Below are 27,239 nucleotides of genomic sequence, written 5' to 3'. Positions count from 1 at the left end.
TTATTTATATTTTTTATTTACTTTTCAACAATCCATGTCTATGTTTTACAATATTGGTGTAACAATAACAATTTAACTAGAAACCTTCATTTATAAGTTAGATGTTACAAAACATGTGACATGTTCTATTATCTTGATGGCCACCTTTCTGAATGAAAAAAAAAAAAACATCAGATAAATATCTAAAGTAACTTTAAAATTATTTATATAAATGTCAACCATGATGAACGTCAGTTTGGTTAACCTGTTGTCACTATGGAAGATTGACACCAATCAATCTCCTGTTACTTTGAAACAGGTGCCCTACATGATAAATTTTTAATTTTGAATTAAAAAAAAACATCACAAAAGGATTTATTTTAGCTTATTCATATAAGCCATAAACACAAGTAACAGAGGAGTAAACTGGAGTTAATCTTGGCGATGTAATGGTAATGTGATGTAAAAAAACTAATTTTTTTTTCTAAAAATAGATCTAAATTTAAATGTAGGTTTATTTATTGACACTTGCTGTATCACAAGTCTCACTTTTTATCCAATTGATACAAATTTATTCATAAAATGGTAATGGCCTATGCAAAAGTAAATTATATTTTTAATCTTTTCACAAAGCACATACTTTATATTTTCATCAAACAAAGGTTCAATATTTTGTATCCAATTACCCTCAACATTGTGAGAAGGCTATTGTCAAACAGTCACTTTCGGTTTACTTGGTTTACTTTGGGTGGTCCATTTACTAAGGGAAAACTTGTTATAATTTCTTATTAAGAGCTGACAAATGCTACATGATTGCAGTATTCTTATAAAAAATGGCACAACAATATCTTTAATTATATATAACTAAAATATGGTATTTATAAGAATAACCAAGAGATCTTTCACCTACTCTTCACATATTCCATCCTTCTCGTTCAGTTTACATACACTGATTAAACATTGCATAATACTGTATACTTCATAAATAATGTGAACATGTTACCTTAACAATATATTTCCCAGATAATATACATATACATGTAACTGTTTGATGATATTGAAATCATAGTTTACCTCTAGCTACTGTTGTGTTCTAGATATTTCAGGATCCTCCCTATAGAATTTTGTACATAAAAGGTATTTTAGAAAACTAATATTAATTTCAAGCACTCATTATATTTTCAAAGGGCTGAAATTGTCCTGTAAAATGAAATTTTTAGTGATACCATACAAATCGATATCTGTCAAAATATAATGCCCATTTCTTTCTTATCATTTTTATGAATGAACTTTTAATTAAAAATCTGCCTGTCAGAATTGTTTTTAAATTATGCATGTGGGGATAAACTTTACAGTGATTTTTTTAAATTATTTTGGGGAAAATATTTTTGTATCTAGGAGATATTTTGTTCACAATTCGTACACACTTAAACTAGCTGTTATTAAATTGTATAAACAATATAATTAATATCAACTCACTTTAAAAAATACCTATGTTATTCTAACTATTTGCTTTCACATGAACCATATATCTAACATTCAATCAAAGTAGGATGTTTTGATACAATATTTGAATACAATGATTCATAAAATGCCAAATTTAAAAAAATCAAAAGGTTGTCTGCTACTGATATTCACAATTAACATCTTGTATCATTATACTTCATGTCAAAATGCCAGATTTTGATTGGCTAATACGAGGGTGTTTATTTACTCTATTACCCTTCATGGAGACGCTTGATCAAGTGTGCGCTTTATTAAATAGGACTCTATCCTATGGCAAATACTCAATTACCCTTCACGGAGACGCTTGATCAAGTGTGCGCTTTATTAAATACAGATGGTTATGTACAATATGTTATAGTTTATTACTTTGAATTTGAAATTTAATCGACAATAAAAACAGAAGGTCTCAGTTGACAATGTTTTCTCTGGGTAACAATCTGCTCTATCACCCTCTCAGCTATGTGTTATTATATAATGTTCCCTAAATTAAGAATGAAAGATTAAAATATCAAATTTTAGAAAATACATTGGTATACTACTTGGTTTTACATTCAAGCATTGTAAAAATTGACTTTTTAAACTGTATCTAAAATTTAAAAATAAACAATAACAATTAAATGTTTTTGGGTCATTAAACCATAAAACTGAATTTAACTACACTGCTGTTGTTATTCTCTTTTCTAATATTAATATACAGAAAAGTTCAAAATATAAAACAGATTGTATATATATTATTTAATACACACATATATTTGAGACAGAATATAGAGTCAATTGACATCATACAGAAAAAAATGTAATTTATTTAAACCAGTAATGAGTAACCTTATATATTAAATGTTAGATGATAAGAAATTTAATTGATACTTAGATGCAGGTAAGTGAATTTGTGATGAAATTTTATACAGGATGAATTCAAATGAAATGCTTCTAAATAACTTGTTAAGATCTACATTAAAAATAAACTGAATGATATTAACATCAACAAATTTTAATCAAGCTTATTCCACGAAGAAGTTTTTGTCTTTTTGAAACTTATAATATAAACTTCTGTTTTTCTCAATTAAAGGTTACAAATTTTAACAAAGCTGCTGATCATGATATTAAGGAATGTTCTCTTAGGGCTATTCCATTAAAATATATGTGGGTTGGTAGGAAAGGAAGTCTAATTATTGAATGTGGGTCCTGGGTCTTTTTTAGTACGCTTCTATTACCTTTAAGCAAAAATGTTCTTGGTTTGAGGTATACTTTGAAAGTCCTTTCCTACCCTCCCAAATACATTTTAATGGAAAAGCCTTTATATAAAACTTAACTGAAAAGTAAACAATAACATGCAACTTGACATAAAATTTGTATCTTACTTTTAAAGACATAGAGAAACTTTACAACCTAATTGAAAAAAATAATTCACTTGTTTTCAGAATTCTGTTTTACACATTGACTACAAACATTACACAAACATTTGGGATAATGGCACACACTTTCTAAGTACACAAAATTTCACACAACATTCAAGAAAACACAGGCAAACACACAAAGTGTATCCTATTTATAATACAAATTTATTTTCAACAGAACTTTTACAATGGTAGACTTAAAAAAAAATTCAAAGTCTTAAAAATTTGTATACAGATCTACATGTTCTAGTTTCATGCAAAAAGTAATTAAAACCAGTGAGATCACCCTTTAATATACCAGCTACCTGAAACACGCATTCACAAAAAATATGAAAAAAATGTGTACACTCTCTACAGAAATATCACACTTGAAATAAGAAATATTGTCTAGAAGAAAATAAAAATAAATTAACATATGAAAAAACTAACTTTAAAAATCAACACATTTCATACATTATTAGTTGATTTATAATATATTACCTTTATTTACAAAATGTGCAGTAATCAATACAAAATTTGCAACTAATTATTTTCTAGGCCACTCTTCTCAGATTAAATTAACTTCATCAAATTTTCTAAACTGAAATATGTACAGCTACTTAAAAATATTTACAATATAAGTTCATTGTGAAATGGATGTTAATGTATTCAAGAATAGAATTTGACATGCAGAATAAAAAAAAGAACACGAACAAGTGAAAACAATCTATACCCGAAGATTCTAAATTTATATACATTGTAAACGAATACATGAATGATAAACAAATAGTACAGAATATAACATAAATATTAGTTTTTTTCCCTTGGATACTAGTAAATTTATGTAAACTGTTTTTATTTTAATCAATGAATACAAGTTTAATACTTTCCATAAAAAATGACAAATTTGAACCTTCTATCTAAAACTATCTCTACATTTTAATTATAGATAAAACTTTAAGGTTAACCACAAGAATGTTTCAAAAAAATATTTATAAGTACAAAAACTATAACAGTTGTTAAATAATTTGGTTAACTACTACTTTCTGAATGTGAAACAAGAACTAATATTATTAAAGTTTTTTTTTAAACTGAATTTAACACTTGTGACATGAAATATATCAGAATTGATGCACATAAAACAATTGTAGATATAGTCTTTTATTTTTTTTGCTTTTTTCTCATATTTTCTTATTTTCTTTTTCATTATTATTCATTTGTTATTCTTTTTTGTTCAGAATATCATTGAATGTGAGACAAAAGCTATAAGTATTATAGTTTTTTAAAACTGGTGACCTAAAGTAAACACTGTGAACTGTAATATATTATCAGAATTGATGCACAAAAATTAAATGCACAAATAGTCTATTATTTTTTCTACTCTTTTTTATTATTTTTTCTCATATTTTCTTTTTTTTTCTTTTTCTCATATTTTCTTTTTTGTTCTGACATGTCTGAATGTGAGACAAAAGCTATAAGTATTATAATTTTTTATTTAAAACTGGTGACCTGAAGTAAACACTGTGAACTGTAATATATCAGAATTGATGCACAAAAATCAAATGCACAAATAGTCTTATTTTTTCTTCTTTTTTTTTTTTTTTACATTTTTTTTTCTTTTCTTTTTCTTCTCTATTTTATTTTTAGTATTTTGAGGTTTTAGAACACTACGAAAAAAAATGGTAAGAATCAGTGTTATCAGTTAACCACATTCTATACCCTGGTGAAGATATGATTACAACATGAATATTAAAACAAGATATAAACTGGAATTGTAAATTCCCTGAGATCACTATCTATCAATTAAAGCAAAGTTCTGGATTGTTTATACAAATAAAAGGGGGAGAGGGGTGAAGGTCAATGGGACAGCAACCCAATGGCACAAATAATCAAAAGACGTCTACAGCAACATAAAATCTTAAACAACATATATCTAAACAAAATATCAAGCTTTTAATTTTCCTGGGTCATAAAAAAAAATTTGAACAGAAACTATCAAAACATGTTAAATATTTTGTTACAAATAAAACTTGAGTTTTTAAAGACAAAGCAAAATTGATGCAACTGAGTACAAAGCAAACTCTTTATATCCCTGACAATAATTCCATCAAATAAGAAATTTTTGGAGCATTAGAAATAGTCAGTCCAGAGACTGTATATATCATTATCATGAGAAAAGCATGCTGCAATTCATATTGCCCTTTGGATTCATAGTGTATTGCTGCCTCAACTTTTTTAATCGTTAGTTGAATTATTCATTTGTTTCCGAGTATTTATACCGTGATTGTTGAATAAAAATTGAGGTAATCCTATGAAAAATTTAGTTTTGGTTTTAAGAGTTAAGTGCTGTTCCAATAACAACTTTAGAGTTCAAATACTTTAGTTCTTAAAGAAATATTTGTAATTACTAAGAAACTAAAATATCTAAATAATATCAGATCAGCAAGGGATACAATACCGTTCCCTTTAATTTAAACTGTACAACACTTTTTTAAGGCAAAGTTAGGATAGAACAAGTATTTGATATTTGTACACAAAAAGAAAATGTAATAAAATATGGTAACACAATATTTACAACAACTAAAGCAAAACCAAAATAACAGAGCAACAAAATATTACATAATTACTGGTACTAGTCTACAAAGATCGATATATATATATATATATATATTCTATTAATAAAGACGAGAAATATGAAAGACATGATTTATTGTATTAGCACCCACTCTCTACCAACTATCTACTATGCAACGATCCACGCATTAATAAATGCAATTAGATTGCCAATATACATTACAGAAAACTACAAATATCTGTTTCGGCTACTGCCACAATCTGAATCAATTGGCACTGTTCATTTTCAACAAACTCTCTGGTCTTAAAGACATAAAAACATGTAAGGAGTATCAGGGGTTTCATTATCTTTCATGTTGACTGGTACTTTCCACGTTTCTAGGTGGTACTTTTCAATTTATTTCATGAATATCTTATATAAAAATTTCTACATTTAGGCGGTACATGTCAATAGCATAGGAGGGTAAAAGTACCGGGTACCGCCTCCTAATGAATGGCCTGGAGTATGATCATTGTTCTAATAATACAATTTCCAGTCTTTGGCATTAGCCAATCAATTGTAAAAACTTAGAAATATTATCATCTAAAAAAATATCTTGAAGGTAAAAAAAATCTTTCTGCGCCAATCCTTTGGGAAACTGTTGCATATCATTGTTTCAGATGATGAATAGTTGGAACAGCTCTTTGAAAAAAAAATCTTTCTGTGAAATTTCCTTGGAAATTGTTGCATATTTTATTGATGATGAATGTTTACACAGCTCATAGAACAAAATCTTTCTGTGGCAATCCTTTGGGAAATTGTTGTATATTGTTTTGATGATGACAGATCTACACAGCTTCTAAGACAAGCATTATATACTGTCAGAGAAACTGGTAATTTTGGCTATAACTACAGTGATATCGTCTGGTTTCCCCCCTGTAATAAAAAATAATAGTATATATTATATAGGGAGATTGTAAATTGGGCTATTTTCCTATTTAAATGAATGTGAGAAGGTAGGTAGGAACTTCCAAACCTCTCTACATCATATATATTTTTTGTTGAGTTATTTTACATTCAGATATACAAATATAAATAAGTTTAACATTCTACATTCATCTGCTAGATTCAATTAAAATATCAGTAGATGTTCTTTAAAGGTAATATACATGTACCAATATCATACTTCATCTTACTTCTTACTAATAATTGCTAATATACCTATACAACATGAGCTAGTCTATACATTGTAATCATAGTTTTTTTTATAATATGTTTCCTCCATTGCTTATTTTTTGGACCATGGGCTACTGGGACACTGCAAAGTTTCATCCCTGATAACATACATGTGATTAAATATATGTTCCTCAGCTTCAAATTAATACAAGAGTGCACACGCTGAAATGTCTCGCCTTCTATACTAATCATTGATATTATGTTGATAGTCCTAAGTATAAAGCTAAGCTTTATTACAACTGTCACATAAACTTAAAATTAACAAAGATAACTAAACAAAGACTAATGAACCTTGAAAATGAGGTCAAGGTCAGATGAACCATGCCAGGCAGACATGTACAGCTAACAATGCTTCTATACAACATATATAGTTGACCCACTACTTATAGTTTAAGAAAAATAGACCAAACACAAAAACTTAACACTGCAATGAACCGTTAAAATGAGGTCACGGTCAAATAAAACCTGCGCGACTGACATAAAGATCATAAAATATTTCCATACACCAAATATAGTTGACCTATGGCATATAGTATTAGATAAAAAGACAAAAACTTAAAAACTTAACTTTGACCACTGAACCTAAAAATGAGGTCAAGGTCACATGACATCTACCCGCTAGACATGTACACCTTACAATCATTCCATACAACAAATATAGTAGACCTATTGCATATAGTATGAGAAAAACAGACCAAAACACAAAAATTAAACTATAACCACTGAACCATGAAAATGAGGTCAAGGTCAGATGACACCTGCCAGTTGGACATGTACACCTTACAGTCCTTCCATACACCAAATATACTAGCCCTATTGCTTATAGTATCTGAGATATGGACTTGACCACCAAAACTTAACCTTGTTCACTGATCCATGATATGAGGTCGAGGTCAAGTGAAAACTGTCTGACAGACATGAGGACCTTGCAAGGTACGCACATATCAAATATAGTTATCCTATTACTTATAATAAGAGAGAATTCAACATTACAAATAATTTGAACTTTTTTTTAAGTGGTCACTGAACCATGAAAATGAGGTCAAGGACATTGGACATGTGACTGACGAAAACTTTGTAACATGAAGCATCTATATACAAAGTATGAAGCATCCAGGTCTTCCGCCTTCTAAAATATAAAGCTTTTAAGAAGTGAGCTAATGCCACCGCCGCCGCCGGATCACTATCCCTATGTCAAGCTTTCTGCAACAAAAGTTGTAGGCTCGACAATAAAACCCTGCTTGTTGTTTAAACTTACCAATAAAGTCTATTCCCATGTCAATCGCTGATAAAGCAAATGGTGATAGATAGTTTTCATCAAAAGATAACAAATGTGCTTCTTCTGCTATACAGCTGGCAGTCTGTTGAACACTTTCTGGTTGAGGGTCCTGAAATAATATCATATGATTATGAAAATTAATGCAAGTTAATGTATTAAGCTTTTCTGTTAATAATTTTCTCCATAGAAAGGATGTATGCCAATTCCTTAAATGCATATATATATGCAAAATTTTTGACTTATAAGTGATCCCCCTTTAACTCCTATTACAAATTTTAACATGTAAATTATGCAAAAGTTTCAATGGCAGTAAACCATGACTAAGGAATTTGAGAGGGTAGAGCAAAATGATCTCCGTGTAAATGAGATATGTCAATGCTAATACAACTGTTGTAGTTCCCATTAAACTGACCTTATAACAAACTTCAACAAGTAACTACACAGAAGTCAAATTCAATATCTTATCTAAAATAGAGATTGACTGAGGTAGCCTAACTATATAATCTTCATAGTAATGAGATGTGCAAAAGCTTCCTCAGTCATAATAACCTTCCATCATTACCGAACTGAACAAAGAAATAACACGACGGGTGCCGTATATGGTGCAGGAAATGCTTACCCTTCCGGAGCACCTGATTTCACTCCCGGTTTTTAGTGGAGTTCGTGCTGTTTCTTAATTATTATTTATAACTGTTGATGTAAATGTCCTTTGGTTTTGTGAGTCTTTGTTTACTCCTTGGTTTTGATTGTTATTGTCTTACACAACTTCATACAAAAGTAACATTCACCCATCATAAGTGTTTCCAACAAATAATAATACAAATTGTTGATGCTGCTTCATACCTTACAAATGAAATCTAAGCTTTCCCTTCACTACTTCTTCATAGAAACACAAATTAAAGGGTTTTAAGTTAGGAATTTTGTTAATTTCATTGATATTTTCAGGCAACACTTAAAACTTTTTAAAACTGGTATATCATGAAATAAAACATATAGTCAAATTTATTTTGCTTTAAAAGCTCTGATAAGGGATAAATAAAATAACATGTTAGTACTTTAATTTTCATTCAAAACATGCAAAAACTTGGATTGAATTTCTGTGTTATATATATGATATGCCAAAATATATACATGTATAGTTTGTAAAGCTTTAGACTTCAAGCAATTGGATCAGCTTTATAAGGTTCTTTATTGCCATTTTTCTGATACCTTTTTGACATATTTGAGTTTGTTTTCATTGAGCATATTTTTGAAATAATACCTAAATAATACTTTTGTACAAACCAACCTGTAATTGTGAAATATGCCGTAACAACATATCTTCTGATAAATTGTCAAACAAGCCATCTGTTCCCAACATGATTACGTCCCCTTCTTCTACAGGAAATGATGAACTGTCTGCCATGCTTGGACTAAAAATATTGAATAAAATCTTTTTATCAAATATAAAATGTATGCAAATGTTGATAGTGATTAGTCTACTTGATGTTACATGTTCCAAAACTGCTGTGAAAATTACGTCAGAATAAAAGAAGATGACAGATCTAGATGTGTGTTCACCAATGAGGCAATAAGTTTAACCAAAATACACAATCCCACTTAAAAGAGACATTTACACTTCAACAAAATATCTTGAAACTATTGACATGTTCCTATACCATATATACATACCGGTAATTCTCATCGACAAGAACTGAAAGTCTATTCACAATAAACCAACTTATTCTTACACTTACTATATTTTCACTTAAATGTTATCCAGTCAATTTTCTGGGCAATTTATTTTCACTATCTTCTTTACATCTCCAGACAATAAATACATTTTAATAATTATTCACATAAGGGAAGATTCAAGTTTCACATATTCTTGAACATTTTGAATTTGCATTGTTTTTCTACTTGCCAAATTAATGCATTAATGGTTAACAGTACCAGACAACTAAGGATTTGACACAAACATCAAATTCCTTGTAGAAGGTAACAGATTAAAGCAATAATAACACAGATACTTCAGCTAAAATAATAAAAAAGAGTTCAATCTACACTACATACCTGTCACTTAAGACAAGACCTTGTTGACTGGGAGGGGCTACAGCCAGCTGGAATGGAGTATTAAAATAATGCTGCTGCTCCTCAGACCGATGGACTACTTCTCCATCACGTATAATAAGGAAGCCACTATCACCTAGGTTTGCTGAATATACCCGTCTCTCTTCACGATTTAAGGCAACTATACAGGCTGTACTGCTACCTGCAATTAGAAAGTTCAAACTAAACACAAGCTTGTTCAATCTTAGAGTACAGTAAGTACCTGTCCCAAGTGAAGATCCTGTAAATCAGTCATTTGGGTTGTTATTTGTAACTGTTTGTTTATAAGTTTATAAGTTTTCTTGTTTGACTTCTTTTTACATTTGTCATCTCAAGGCCTTTTTTAACTTGCTATGCTGTATAGGTTTAGCTCATTGCTGAAGGCTATGCATGTATGCTTGGTAACCAGTAGTTGCAAACTTCTAAACTATTTGTTTTTGTGGAAATATTTGGCATTCAAACAACATCTCAAACTTCTTATTTTTATATACTGGATGGTTCATAATTTTCTTCTGTAAAACATTACATCACAGAAGAATTGATACATGTATTACATTTACCAAACTACCATACTAACAACAACAAAGTGAAATGCACACCTGCTTTATATAATTAATTGACATTTTTTAACATTTAAAGATAATATATACATGGAATGTGCTTTTTCATGTGATTAGACTTAACTGCTTATAGATTAGGGAATCTGTACAAAATAAACTTGTGTAATTAATTATGGATACAAATCAAATTTTACATGTTTAATGTCCTACTGTAATGATAGTGTAATCTCAAAATTTATGAAATAAAGTCAATTTCATTCAATGCAATAAACACAACATGAAACATGTGGCCTTCTGCTGTTGTCTGTTCTATGGTCGGGTTGTTGTCTCTTTCACACATTCCCCATATCCATTCTTAATTTTCATTTTTTAAGCACAGTATTTCAACAGGGCCTTCATTGTAATTTTTGGGTCATATGAGAGTTCTAGACTTTATTGTTTCTCTTTTCACTAACTTGTGTACTATCCACTTAAAGAGTCCATACATGTCCAATGTTTTTTTTTAATAGGACAAGGTTAAAAATATGCACAAGAAGGAAAATTTCTAGTCATGAAAAGGTATTTTTTAAATTTTTATTGACGGTTTTAAAATCTTATGGAATAATGTAAAGACTATATCATTACAGTTACATTGAATGCAAAGAAATACAATGATTTTCCATGCTAAAAGAAAACAGACACTTTTACATGTGAAATTCGTCTGATAATATCATACCTCTGTAGTTATACAACAATGGGTGTTGCCAAGACATTGTTAATGAAGTTGAATAAACAAGAAATGCAAATGCTTAGAAAAATGCATAAGTATAATGCCTACACCCTGTAATTATTTTCAGGTTTTTTTTTAAGACAGTTTAGTATTTCCAAATAATATTTACTCCATTTAAAATCTTGTAAAATCAAAGAGCTGAAAGCTCTGAAGAAAAATGACGCCACTGTCTCTAATATTGGGATAGTTTTTATGCAAGTCTTGATTTTCACATACCGTAATTAGTTTAACAATGCAACATGTCTCGTAAGGCCAAAAAAAAATATATGTCTGTTTCCTGCTGCCAAGGCAAAAAAATCAGGGTCGGTAGGTCGGGATTTTTTTTTTTTTTTTTTTTTTTTTTTTATTATTTTTGCACTCCCTGTCAGATTTGCAGATGGTTAAATGTCATGTTTGGTTAGGGTCCTGTACTCTAAAATCATTTAATCTCTTTAAAGAAGCTTTAATTGAATAATCCTCCCAGTGCCGACATTTTTTAAACCTTAATTGTAGCACATTTGTGCTGGGAGCAGCCATTTTGATTGTTTGAGTATAGTAAAATACGGATCTGGATCGGACCGAAAACAAATTTTTTTTCCGGAATTGAATAAAAAGATCTAGGGTCGGGGGCTTTGAGTCAGGGTCGGTCGGGAAACAGGAAACAGACATATATTTTTTTTTGGCCTAAGCATATAATTGATATTCGTATATGTGTGTGTGTGTGAAGTGAAGGTGACAACTGGCTGTTTTCTAAGACAAATGAATAGGTCAAGACTACCTGAATTGTACAAATAAATACCGTAGAAAGGCTTGTATATTTCTCACTGGTACATAGTCTGAATCCGGGTCCGTTCGCTCCCACTCATGTTCGCCCCTTTCACTTTCACACCCTACATGTTCGCACCCAATCTTAATTGGTTTTGTGTTTAATAACTCTGTAAGCAAGTGTTTTCTTATAAGTATAATTGTTGTCATTGTCTTAAAATAAAGTGAGACAGCATTTTTGTTTGTGTTGAATAAATCTTAATCATGTTTTACTTAACATATTGTTGAAAATTATAATAATCCTTTCTAAATAAAGTGGTATTTTGTCAACGTTTTATTTTGTGTTGATCTATGAATAACTCTTAATCATTTTTTGGTTAGTGTATTACTATAACTTTGTTTCATTGACTTCTTTCAAAATGAAGTGAGATTCTGACTATGTTTTTTTCTGTGTGTTGAATAGATTTTAACATGTTTTGGTTATAATAGTGGATTGCTATATTTTGGTTCCTATATTTTATTGTTTCGTTGTTTCAGATCAAAGGGACCAAGCTGTTAAAAACAATTATCTTTTGTGTATTTCCTTTAAAATCTTCAATGTTTTACTCATACCAAGCTATAAATACATTCAGTATTTACACCAAAGCAATTTAAAACAACAATCATGATTTTCCAATTTTTCAACTTGAATTTGAATTAAAATTGGGCGAGAATGAGTAGAGTGCAAACGGACCTTGGGTGCGAACGTGCGAGGTGCGAACGTGTAGGGTGCGAAAGTGTATTGGGCGCGAACAGACCTGATACCACATAGTCTGAACCCCCTTCTCCCACAAAATATTAAGTAATTAATCTTTTTGTTACTGTTATTAAAGGTCTAATGAAACTCAGGTAATTTCAAACATTTGTCAAAGAATTCTAGTCAAACCGGCACCTGGACAAATCAGCACCTGGTTAAATCGACACCTGATATAGTCAATTTGTTACCCATGTTAAATATAAATTTTAACAGTATTTTAAGCAAGAAGAGTAAAAATAAGTAAGGGGTTGCCAGAATTTTTTTCAGTATTTAAGCAAAAAGAGTTAAATACTAACTTTTACATTTTTGGGTGTTCATGTACATTTTGTATATATTTATTTTTCTCAACTTAATGACTTTTTTGGTGTATTTTTAATGATATATATATGAGTAGTCAAAATAATTATTACGTCTGGCAAGGCTTTTTTAATTATATTCTGGGACACCTTTCTATGACTGCAAGGCTATGTTAATTTTTTTTCTGGGACGCCTTCCTACGAACTTCGTAGGAAGACATCACAGAAAAAAAATAAAATAGCCTTGCCAGACGTCATAATTATTAGGACTAATACATGAGATATTGGATATTTTTATGCATTATTTAAACCAGTTGAGCATTTTACAGGATTGTTTGTTTAATGCTTTTTAAACTTTACTGAAAAAAAAACCACCTTAAATTTGCTTATTATTTGGCATGAAAGTTTGATTTATTGAAAGGGACTCATAGTTTTCCATTTTATTTTAATAATTGTCTAATTGTTAAAACAACAGTTTGGGTTACAAGGGCTTCGTTGTTTACCTTTATACACAACAACATAATTTCACTTTGGTTTCGTTGTTTACCTAAATACACAACAACATATTCACTATGTACTTGGTAACAGTTATTAATTAATTGAATAGAAAATATTATAACAAATATTATTGGATGCCGAATTGACGTCAAATAGGTGCCGATTTGACTAGATGCCAATTTAACCAGGTGCCGACTTGACTTGTACGTTTCAATTCCTCTGCGATCGTTTGCGGTATTTTCTTGAGAAAAACCTATTTTCCATCATCAAAGAGAAGAAGGAACTGCTTCAAAATGATTCTGGAACGCTTCATGATTGTTAAAATAAGTTAAATTCACTCAAAAAACAATTTTAAAACTTGCGATGTTTAAACAGGAAGTTTCAAAAGCACGTGTAAAAGAAGAAACTAACCGGTGAGAGTGGAAATCCGTACATAACAGATATCACTATAGTTCGACTTTGAAAGCAAAACAGTTCCATCCTTTTGTAAAACAGTCTTTAATATACCTATCACATTAATGTTTGAAGGGTCTAAAGCTTATTCAAACCATAAAAGTCGGTATGAAACACCAAAACGGAATGAACAATAACCGATTACGTTTTGTAGTTTACAAATTATAAACTGGTTCCCGTCAAACTACAACACTTTGTTCGAGTGTAGTGGAATACAAGCAGAAACCAGTTTGTTTGTAAACTGGTTCCTGGCTGATTACTACACAATGACCTCTCATGCATAATGATAACACAAGCAAATTCCAGTTTGTATAGAAAATAGTAAATACGAAACCCAGCGCGGTAGGCAGAGAAATGTAATGAAGTTCAGGTCGCCAGTAATGGAACAATGACTGCGTCATTTTCCAAAAAACCTATACTATAGAAATAACATTATTTATATCTTCATTATATATATTTATGTTTAAATTATTTTAATATGAGGCGGGCATTACCTGTGAATGGGGACGAAGTCTGTATGATTTATTTTTTTTTGTAACTTTAATATTTGTTAAAAAAAAGAAATGGAAATACCGTAACGTTTCCGATTTTGGTTCTGTTGTTAGGGATTTTACTTGTGAATTTATTTAAGTTATGACGTCATGTTTAATGTAAACAAAGAAGCGCAATGCATCAGGTAACGTTAATTCATATCAAAGACAAAGAATTATTAAAAAAAAATGAAAAATTGGTATTGTGTTCCTTGAGTTCTTATATTTTACTAGACTACTCAAAGTCTCCCGACAACGAGACAGAAGAAGGAAGTAGATTTCTGCTTTCTGCGCAAATCCGAGAATTAAAAAAAAACGACAAAAAAAAAGTATGAACGATTTGAGTTCATTAGTACAATGAAAATTTTAGGAAATCTTCCCGAAATTTTATTTTTTTAATTTTTTTATTAATTTTTCTACCATTGTCTACTGTAATATTTTCTTTAACCAGCTTTAATCAAATTCTACCACCCCCCCTCCTATTCCCATATAATTAGGAAAATGTTTACCTATAATTACTTATGTATTCAATACACCATCATGTACTAGTGTTGATGTTAATTACAGACATAGTAGTAATGTATTACATTAAATTATATAGTATTGTATAAGATGGTATAAGGTCTCAGATGTGTTTCTCACTTCACCACACTAATAAATAGGATTACTTCATACAACCAGACGATGTTACATTGATTTTCAGACTACGGTCATAGCTTACGAAAGATATAAAGGGACACATATAGTCATCTCAATAGTCCAGTGTCTTCAGACTAATAATCAAGGTTTATTAAAAATTACTTTCTATCAAAACTATTAATGTGTTTCATATCAGTCCTTTAACTCTATTAAATATAATAGGGGGAGGGTATCTGAAAGCATTTGAAACACAGCAGTTTTCAAGTCTTGAACGTTGGTGGGTTTTTTTTATGTGAGCCACCTGTGCTAAGAACATCTGTTTTGTCTCTTTTTGTAATTTAAATTCTACCTTCTTGAGAAACAAACCCCTGAAAGATAGCAGTCTTCATTCTAACCACTCAACCTTACTCAAAGTGCCTTCACATACCATCTTCATTCTAACCACTTAACCGTACTCAAAGTGCCTTCACATACCATCTTCATTCTAACCACTTAGCCTTACTCAAAGTGCCTTCACATACCATCTTCATTCTAACCACTTAACCGTACTCAAAGTGCCTTCACATACCATCTTCATTCTAACCACTTAACCGTACTCAAAGTGCCTTCACATACCATCTTCATTCTAACCACTTAACCGTACTCAAAGTGCCTTCACATACCATCTTCATTCTAACCACTTAACCGTACTCAAAGTGCCTTCACATACCATCTTCATTCTAACCACTTAACCGTACTCGAAGTGCCTTCACATACCATCTTCATTCTAACCACTTAGCCTTACTCAAAGTGCCTTCACATACCATCTTCATTCTAACCACTTAGCCTTACTCAAAGTGCCTTCACATAATCAATCAACAGTAAATTACGTTCATTTCACATTTGATTAAATAAATGAGGACCTGACCACAAATTCATTACTTTTCTATTAAGTGTTGTATGTGGTTGAATGAAAACCAAAACAATTCTGTCATTCAAAAGTGATTTCCATTATAGATTGTGAAAACAAGGTTAAAATTTGTAACAGTGACATACAGTCAAGGAAAATGAAGAATTGAGAATCACAATGATTAGAACTCTCATTTCTATTTAAGGAATGACTGTATTATTTTTTCTGTCTATTCAAAATAACATAAAAAATGTGGTGCACACTTTAAAATAACCTGATACATGGATTATTCAGTGTGCACCACATTTTTATATGTTATTTCTTCATAGACACAAAAAATATTAGTCATTCCTTAAATAGAAATGAGAGTTCTAATCATTGTGATTCTCAACCAGTTGCAATATGCACAAAAAAATGTTATAAAAACATCGCAATAATTCATAAACAAGAGTGCACACGCTGAAATGTCTCGCCTTCTATACTAATCATTGATATTATGTTGATAGTCCTAAGTATAAAGCTAAGCTTTATTACAACTGTCACATAAACTTAACATTAACCAAGATAACTAAACAAAGACCAATCAATCTTGAAAATGAGGTCAAGGTCAGATGAACCATGCCAGGCAGACATGTACAGCTAACAATGCTTCTATACAACATATATAGTTGACCCATTACTTATAGTTTAAGAAAAATAGACCGAAACACAAAAACTTAACACTGTGCAATGAACCGTGAAAATAAGGTCATGGTCAAATAAAACCTGTGCGACTGACATAAAGATCATAAAATATTTCCATACACCAAATATAGTTGACCTATGGCATATAGTATTAGAAAAAAAGACCAAAACTCAAAAACTTAACTTTGACCACTGAACCATGAAAATGAGGTCAAGGTCACATGACATCTGCCCGCTAGACATGTACACCTTATAATCATTCCATACAACAAATATAGTAGACCTATTGCATATAGTATGAGAAAAACAGACCAAAACACAAAAATTTAACTATAACCACTGAACCATGAAAATGAGGTCAAGGTCACATGACACCTGCCAGTTGGACATGTACACCTTACAGTCCTTCCATACACCGAATATACTAGCCCTATTGCTTATAGTATCTGAGATATGGACTTGACCACCAAAACTTAACCTTGTTCACTGATCCATGAAATGAGGTCCAGGTCAAGTGAAAACTGTCTGACAGACATGAGGACCTTGCAAGGTACGCACATATCAAATATAGTTATCCTATTACTTATAATAAGAGAGAATTCAACATTACAAAAAATTTGAACTTTTTTTTCAAGTGGTCACTGAACCATGAAAATGAGGTCAAGGACATTGGACCTGTGACTGACGGAAACTTCGTAACATGAAGCATCTATATACAAAGTATGAAGCATCCAGCTCTTCCACCTTCTAAAATATAAAGCTTTTAAGAAGTGAGCTAACGCCGCCGCCGCCGCCGTAGCCGCCGGATCACTATCCCTATGTCGAGCTTTGTGCAACAAAAGTTGCAGGCTCGACAATTAACAGTACTCCTTTGTACAATTACACCTGTAAATTATTTGATAATATCTTACATAAAACATATATAATGAAGTAACTGTTTCATTCAAAATGTAAAAAAATACTGACATGTCTCACATGCTACATGTATTTACATGTTAGATGATGTAACTTTCTCATCAATTCAAAAACTTTCTCACATCTTATAATTACATTTTCATTTAAAAAATAAATGTATTCTGTATCAAAATGACTTAAAACCCATTTAAAACATGCAAAACAAGTTAAGTGAGGATAATTAAATATGTGAATTAATCTATCAAAATAAATAACATTCCAAAAAACTGTTGATAACCACGGAATGTTCACCTGCATTAGACCCATTCTGTAACTTTGTCTTAAATATTCTTTTTAACATACTATGACAGCTGTTGTCTAAGAACATTTATCTATAACATGAGGAAAATCACTTTTCAAGTTTTGGACAAAAAAGGACAATATATAGAGTATGTAGTAAAACATATATACTTTACCCAAGGGATGCAAATAACTTCATAATGCTTTGTAGGGATGAGATGCTGGAATTTGTAACTTTTTCATGATACATTTTATGTGATAAAGTCAAGAATCAAAAGTTACTAATCAAATGTCGATTTTTTCACAGATGCATTTTTATCTACAGTCTTAAATGCATCAGATATTTGTCAAATCTATCTATCTCTACATCATTTTGTACATGAAATATTGCAAGCATGATAGCTATAGATAGGGGATGTATTTTTAGTATATGAAAAGGGCAAATGAAGGGTGGGAACCTCAATAACTCACTTCTACCAAAAATGGTTGAAAGTGGTAGCCCATATCTGAAAGATGAACATCTCAATTTTAACATATAACCAGCACAAAATGAAGTATAATTTAACGTCTCTAAATAATTACATGCAGTACATGTAACATTGTACCATCTTTATATAAATTTGCCTCCTCTTGTTGAAGTCTAGACCTCTAGATATCTTTTGGTTATTTGTGTTGTTGGGTTGCTATTATAAAAAGGTTTGTGTGATCATGTATATCCCCAAAATGGAGCAGCTACATATATAATATATCGCATAATGCATATGAATATAAGATGTGGTACGAATGCCAATGTATATCTCGTGTATATCAACAATTGTTTTCATGTCCTTAATGCCTTAAATAAAAAATTAACATAAAAAGTAAACTGAGGATTCATTTAGCTCAAGGTTATATGAATGTTAGCTATTAGGTACAGTACATCCTATTTAACTACAATGTTATTAAAAGGTCCTTCAAACGTCCCTGAGATGCAAATAATCTTAAACTTCTTCTACAAGTTCAATAGCCAAAAGGTAACATTACCGATCATTGCCAACAATAACTTAACTATTAAATTTAAATCCTTACATCAGATCATGCAGATATTTATATTTCTTAAATTCTTATATCAACGTAAGCTTATCATATAATAGTTCATAACACATTTATTTTTATAAATATCTATATGATGCCAAAAGTTTATTTTGTAGAGCTGTATAGTTCACGGAACATGAACAAAATTAAAAGGTTGAAAATATAAATAAAACCCTGGTCATTAAATTTAAATCTACATCACTACACTTTTGGCAGCCTGACAGATACAGTAATGGAAATGTTGTAATGATATGTAAATTTGCCAAAAAAAGCATCTTTTTAAAATTTCCTGTCTTTTTCTATTTACAATCTATCAAATAATACCTTTTGTCAGTAATTTATAATTCAATACTTTAGATTTTAAATATGACAACATCATCACATTTCATAAATTCATCACGTGTGAAGTAAGAGGTAAACAGTTTAACTGTATGTAGTTGTAATACAAAAATACATGATATACATGTACATGTATGAATTAGGACTGTCTCAATGCAATAGACCACTTTCGAGTTTGTCCATCACGGGAGAAAACTCGTCAATTATGTGAGCCTTTATGACGTCATTTACCAGATCTGCAGATAGAGGGAATCGCCTGTTTCCTGCACTATTAACTTTCACCAAGCGTCTTTGTGATCATCAACATGCAGGATACACTAGAAATAATGGTTGTTCGGTAGGTACCTAATCACAATTCCCTAATGACAGCATTGCTGATGGTCAATTATGATTATTCAATTTGCTGAATAATTCATACAATATTGCATTATAATTTTCTAACCACTCGCTCAACATTGGAACGGAAGTGACGATGCCCCTAAACGCACAAATGACGTTCACTAAAACCAAATTTTTGACGGAAATGCATTGAACTCAAACATTGTCGAAAGTTGTCTATTAACCATTTTCTTAACCTACATGTACCAATTCATAAATTGTCCAATAAGTTTTTTGTATACAAATAGAATGAAACTGACCATTTATAAATTAGTGCTTTTTAGACTTGCATAGAAATTGACAAATTTACATTTTGTATATTAAACATCATTTGAACATTTAGGAAATAGCTATCTCACAAATAATATCTCCTATAAAATTCCTACAAGGTGAGTAAAAGTAGTCCACAATCATGGAATTCTATATGTAACTAAAGAATTTGGATAATCTTAGTTAGAACAAATATAACACATATTTGAGTAGCCAACTATAAAATGGATTACCATATTTTATCAAATACTTATCAAAAATTATGTCACATTGCACTAGTGACCTTACAGCCCGTTTTAGATTAATCAAATAAATATTCTCCATACATGTACGTATGTATGACATTAAAATGTGTGTACAGACACCAAAAGCATGAGGTTATCTTCGTGTTCTTTGATCTTATAAAAAAAATGTCTGATGTAATAAAGTCCACATTATAGGGCACATCAAGTTAAGACATGCATGTATTTTAGATTCTCAGTGTACATGTATCTAAAATTATCTACCATTTACAGGATTTATGAAAATTTTAAATGTATTTAAAAACACATTTACGACTTTTCAACACCATCATTTTCTATTAGTAAAATTTTCACCAATTCAAGTATAGAAACTTTTAAAGAAAAAAATCACATAAAATTTCAATTAGTTGAATGTCTTGAAAAAAAATTCCTTGATTTTAGCATACCAACTTACTCAGTGACTACAATCATGACAATGTTCTATATAAATGTATTTAGGCACCTTGAAATAAAGGCTTATTTGCAGGTTTTAGCAGAAAAAATGATGGAAAGCACATTTGAAGAATAAAATTGCTTTGACATTTCATTTCTCACCATTTAAATTTCGAAACTGGAAAACTCTAGATTCATTAAATTTTCTGTAAAGCGTACGTGTACCTTATTACCATGACAACTTTATTGTGAGAGCCATTTTAGAATTGTTTAATTCCTGTTTTGTTATACATGTACATGTCATGTACTAATGGTGTATTTTCCTTTTTTTAATTTAAGTACAATTTAACCTCTCTGTAACATAAGATATGTGTGCTGATGCATTATTAAAAAGCCATCAATCAATCAACTCGCACTAAATCTGACAGAATATACAGTCTAAACATGGCAGACCTAAAGGTATGTTTTTTGGTGAATTCAGCCATGTCTGTTATTATTTTTTGTTAATCATGTGTTAATTCATGTAATTGATTAGTCAGTGATTTTCCTGGTGTTTAGGGAAAGGGTCCTGGGGCCCATGCAATTGGGAAAAAAATTATGGTTTGGGAAAAATATGATTGGTCTTTACGACGGCGGGCACACGGCGTAAGCCGTGTGCGCCTCGCTAGGGGGGTTTGGGGGCATGCCCCCCTCCCCCCCCCCAAGAAAATTTTGAAAATTAGGTGCAAAATCCTGCATTCTGAGAAGGATTAACTGCATGAATTGCCTACAAAATAAGCTATCTTTTTAAGGAAAAGGATTAAAAATAAAAGTTGAATGTGTCTGAGGACACATTTGCATGCACTCAAGCTTTGTAACTTTACTCTTGAAAGGTAAAATTCAACCTATCCCTTCTGATTCTATTTATAATGATGAGAATCTATAGAAATTCTAAAAAGACACATTTGAAATCTGAAGCATTTATTTTTTAGTTTTATTTAAAATTCCAAGTTTTCCTTCATGTTTATTTTTAAACATGTCAACTAGTTGTTCCAGTTCTGTATCTGAGAGTCGGTCTTTTCCTTCTTTCACTTGTTTCATCAGAAGGAAGTAGAAACGACTTTTTGAATCCAAAAGCTTCCAGCTTCCGGCATTTACTACCGTCCGCCGCCTTTAGCTTCTTTGTGTAATATTTGGAATTATGAGACATGATCTACGTTTATTTTGCTTACATTATGTCTCATTTTTTTGCATTGTCATTGAATTATTCATTCGGATGTTTCAAGCGCAAACGTGACCAGAATATCGTAGATTGCAATGCAATCCAAAAAAGATTGCAAACCAATCATCGTCTTAAGTGAACGATAATGATAATGTGAGCCAAAATTTGTTCCTGTGAAAAAAGTTCCAGTGGAACTAATATCACAGGAAATATGTTCTGGGAGAACTTTTTTCATAGATAATTTCAATATAATTTGTTCCATCTCTGTGAAATAAGTTCCACACTTTACCTGGTGAAATAAGTACCGGGTTGGTGAAATTTGTTCTTTACCTAGTGAAATAGGTTCCAGATTTATGAGATTTGTTCCTTACCTGGTGAAATAAGTTCTGGGTTTGTGAAATTTGTTCCTCACCTGGTAAAATAAGTTCCTAGTCTGTGAAATATGTTCCACTGGTTAAACAGGTTATCTTATATACTGAACATTTGTCATCAATGAGTTTAAAGTTATCATTCAAGTGCATTATAAAATAAGTATAATATATTGATAATATAATAAATGAAAAATGTAAATCATCCAATAAGAATCTTAGTGTGGACTGAAGCAAATGTTTAATTATAAACGTAAAAAATATCAAAATGACAGTCCCACTTTGAGCCAGAAAAGAGTAGGATGAAAAAAAATCTTTCAGAAAAAATTAAAGCAAAAGATGAACATGAACATATGAACAAATTTGAGAAGGACAAAATAACTGATTAATGATTCCAAAAGACACGAAGAAACAAAAGACACACTCTTTTGAAACTGTTCCATGACGAGTACATGTATGACTAGAAACAGGGCCATGACATTTAACAGGAACCTAGGAGGAATACCACATAAAACATAGATAGAAATTATGATAAATTACTATCACTTTATCCTGTAGAACTTTAGTCATGCCTACAATTGCACATGTATCCCATGCCAGCACACTCAGTGCAGCATTTAGCTTGCTTTATAATTTAAGTGTAACAAGAAAATGTTTCGCTGTGCAATATGTTGCAAAGGACTTATTTCAGTGAAAATAGGTTTGAGAAGAGCTTATTCATTGATTTCTTTGAAATATGTACATATTGGTCTTAAACTAATATCACAGGAACTTATTTAAAACTTTTAATATTAACTGGAACAATATTCATGGAGCTATGATATTTGTTCCGGAACTTATTTCATATTTGGTCAAAAAATTAGTTCCGGAACAAATTTTACAATGCTGGAACATATTTTCTGTAATATAAGTTCCGGCGGAACATATTTCCTATGAAATTTGTTCCAGCGGAACAAATTTCACGCCGGAACATATTTTTTGTTACAATAACTCCCGAAATACCCCGAACGCTCAGAGATTTGTCAACAAAATAATACACGATACGGAGATACGACAATAACAAAATCTCGCGACGATGTCCAAATACGATTGGGAATTTTAGAGCTGAAAATTGGGAAAAAAAGAGCATATTTCTCTTTGGGAATGGGGCCGAAATTCGGCCCCAAAATGAGGGTTGGAAAATCACTGTTAGTATTATTCAAAGCAAGTGAAAGAAAGATAACAAACCAATTAATGGAGTCTTTTGTTCCAGTAATTCCTGGTAACTAGCTTCTATAACTTTGACGGGAGAGCTTAAATTTAAACGATCTTCTACCACAACACGTTCACATATATTCATTAATGTTCTAGGAAATGCTGCAGGATCTATCCCATAATTCCTCCAGCCACCAACACCGTCAGCAACACCTAGTAAAGAAAAAAGATAAAATTAGTGTTCTATAAATAGAATTGATAAAGGCAGGCCTGGCATGGTACTACACAGCTGAAAAAATTACAAAAAAATAATTGTAATTTTTCATGATTCAAAAATAGATAGTCAGCTGAAGTCCGTCTCTGGGTGTATGATTTTCTTGCTGTGTTGAAGATCCATTGGTGGCCTTCTGCTGTATTTTTACTCCCTGGTCCGATTGTTGTGTCTTTGACACATTCCCCATTTCCATTCTCAATTCTATTGAAGTCACCAGACATAGTTAATATATTTGCTTTAACAAATGTTTTATCCTACATGAACATGCATCTTTTACAGCAATGGTTTTTAACTGATTTATCAACCATTGTGTCAACATATCAATTAAATTGTAATTTGGGCTTCACCAGCGATACTAAGACTCATATTCCCTGTCAGTGCCCTTCACCCCTTATATTAATTAGCAGCTCAGGAGATTTAAACACTACAGGGAATATGAGTCTACAGGCCCACCGCCCACATACACTGTGAAGATCCAGAACACTTTAACAGCTTAAATTAGTAATAATAAATTTTTGGTACTTTTCTATATTTGTATAATTTAATATAAAGAAATATAAACATGATTAATATCATGAAATTTTTCTCCTCAGACCTGTATCATATTTCATTTACAGGATTTATTTATCAACAGTCATTGACCATTTTAACAAGATGATTTTTTTCCAGCTGTTTGTTTCAATGTGATTTTACATGTAATAACACAATGACCAATGGTTGATGACGTAGTTATAACCATGATAACTGGAAGAAAATGTTTGGTACTATCAATATGTGTCTTGAATCTAGTGATCTTGTTAATCATGTTAATAGGACAGATCTATGCCTCAGCCTAAAGGTGTCAGTTTTCAGAAAACCTTTTAACCCAAAATACATATTTTTTTCCCTTTATATTGATTGAATGCTGCTTATTTAATGCGCCATGACATCTATTTCATGTGCATGTTATGTATTATATATATATTCAGGTCAAAAACCAATTGAATTCCTGAAGTGAAATTGTAAAAATGACGTACATATCAAAAGTGTACACTTTAATATCTACTTAATTGGAATGATGTTATGAACTACGTAATGTACTATGAGTCGATGTCGCCGTTTTTGTGAAAATTGAATTCCTCCGTATTGAAACATTCACACGTTTTTTACCAATATTAAAAGATATGAAATGGGAGCTTTTTTATGTAATTTATGAAAATAAAATTATGTAAGGCCACGGTTTTTTAATTTGTTGGTTTACGGATTTTCTCCATGAAAAAGTCGGGTCGATTGGTCGAGGGAAAAAAAAAGAAAAAAATATCTTTCAAGACATAAAACAGATATGCAAAATAAATGTATATTTCACCTTTCTAATAATATGTTTGTTATGCTTTTTTGTCATATTTCTTAAATTTTAGTTCGATGAAATACTATTGCTCAGCTGTAATAAACATCGCATAACATTGTCTAATAATTTCCCGTAAAAATAAGGGGATGCACGGACAAAGACAAAATTAAATCATAATTTCACAAACAAGAAAAATAGATTCACATAGCTTTTAATCAATTCCAGAAAACTTGGTGAATAATGATCTTCAAGCACGAAAACTGATAAAGAACAAAAATAATGTAAAAACATCGTACGAAAATAAGTTACAACACACGTGTCAAAAACGTTATAGACTCGTCCACTGGAAAAACGAGAATACAATGTATCGGGTAGATCTGTTGTCATGCATTCCCGTTTTTTATCCAAATGGACGATATTTTTTTATTATCTATGAAATAAGAAAATTTCAAATGATTTGTTAATATTCAGTACTTTACTTGATGTCCTAGCTTAAACATTTGGACAAGTCTATTTCTATGAAAAGATGCATCTTACGGACTGGTGACAAATAAGGGAAACAAACTTATTGCGTAATTGGTTTGAATCACAGTTTTCGTTCCTCAAAATTATTTGTGCAAACGACATTTCAAGGTCATTAATAATTGATTTGTCTATTTTTAGAAACATAACCTGGAAGTTTTATTTTTTTTACAACAGAAAGTGTTATCAATTCTGTTAGTGATTAATGCATTTCATTTCATAAAAAAAGGATATTTCAATTATTTTTCAGGGATAATGCATTTGTTAGGGTCGGCAGAAATAACTAGAGGCTCTAAAGAGCCTGTGTCGCTCACCTTGGTCTTGTGCATATTAAATAATGGACACAGATAACATTCATGACAATTGTGTTTTGGTGATAGTGATGTGTTTGTAGATCTTACTTTACTGAACATTCTTGTTGCTACAAATATCTCTGGTCTATAATGAACTTGGCCCAGTAATTACAGTGGAAAATATTTTCTACAAATTTACAAAAATTTATGAAAAATGTTAAAAATTAACTATAAAGGGCAATAACTCCTTAAGGGGTCAATTGACTATTTTGGTCATGTAAACTTATTTGTAGATCTTATTTTGCTGAACGTTATTGCTGTATACAGTTTATCTCTATCTATAATAATATTCAAGATAATAACAAAAACCGGCAAAATTTCCTTAAAATTACCAATTAAGGACAGTAACCTAACAACAGGTTGTCCGATCCATGTGAAAACATCAGGGCAGATAGATCTTGACCTGATAAACAATTAAACCCTGTCAGATTTTCTCTTAATTGTTCGGTTTTTGAGTTATAAGCCAAAAACTGCATTTTACCCCTATGTTCTATTATTAGCCGTGGCAGCCATTTTGGTTGATTGGCCAGGTCACGCCACACATTTTTTAAACAAACTACCCCAATGATGATTGTGGCAAAGCTTAGTTTAATTTGGCCCAGTAGTTTCAGAGAAGAAGATTTTTGTAAAAGATTACTAAGATTTACGAAAAAATGGTTAAAAATTGACTATAAAGGGCAATAACTCCTTCAGGGGTCAACTGACCATTTTGGTCATGCTGACTTATTTGTAAATCTTACTTTGCTGAACATTAATGCTGTTTACCGTTTATCTCTATCTATAATAATATTCAAGATAATAACCAAAAACAGCAAAATTTCCTTAAAATTACCAATTCAGGGGCAGCAACCCAACAACAGGTTATCCGATTCATCTGAAAATTTCAGGACAGGTAGATCTTGACCTGATAAACACTTTTACCGCTGTCAGATTTGCTCAAAATGCTTTGGTTTTTGAGTTATAAGCCAAAAACTGCATTTTACCCCTATGTTCTATTTTTAGCCATGGCGGCCATCTTGGTTGGTTGGCCGGGTCACGCCACACATTTTTTAAACTAGATATCCCAAAGATGATTGTGGCCAAGTATGGATTAATTTGGCCCAGTAGTTTTAGAGGAGAAGATTTTTCTAAAAGATTACTAAGATTTACGAAAAATGGTTAAAAATTGACTATAAAGGTCAATAACTCCTAAAGG

General features: G+C 31.0%; 1 protein-coding gene across 1 annotated transcript in view; it reads right to left on the bottom strand.

Annotated features, from left to right (window-relative positions):
• Window positions 1-27,239, bottom strand: part of LOC143075634 (protein phosphatase PTC7 homolog) — a 31,593-nt gene continuing 4,354 nt past the window's right edge. Inside the window, exons 2-6 of the mRNA XM_076251123.1 lie at window positions 23,602-23,781; window positions 9,983-10,181; window positions 9,219-9,342; window positions 7,910-8,039; window positions 1-6,351 (exon numbers count right to left, since the gene is read on the bottom strand). Coding sequence (XP_076107238.1) covers window positions 6,287-6,351; window positions 7,910-8,039; window positions 9,219-9,342; window positions 9,983-10,181; window positions 23,602-23,781 — 698 coding nt within the window. The 3' untranslated portion in view covers window positions 1-6,286. The remainder of the gene's footprint in view (window positions 6,352-7,909; window positions 8,040-9,218; window positions 9,343-9,982; window positions 10,182-23,601; window positions 23,782-27,239) is intronic.

The sequence above is a fragment of the Mytilus galloprovincialis genome, chromosome 5 (assembly GCF_965363235.1).
Source record: "Mytilus galloprovincialis chromosome 5, xbMytGall1.hap1.1, whole genome shotgun sequence".
NCBI classification, from domain to species: Eukaryota; Metazoa; Mollusca; class Bivalvia; order Mytilida; family Mytilidae; genus Mytilus; species Mytilus galloprovincialis.
This window is presented reverse-complemented; position numbering and strand designations above follow the sequence as displayed.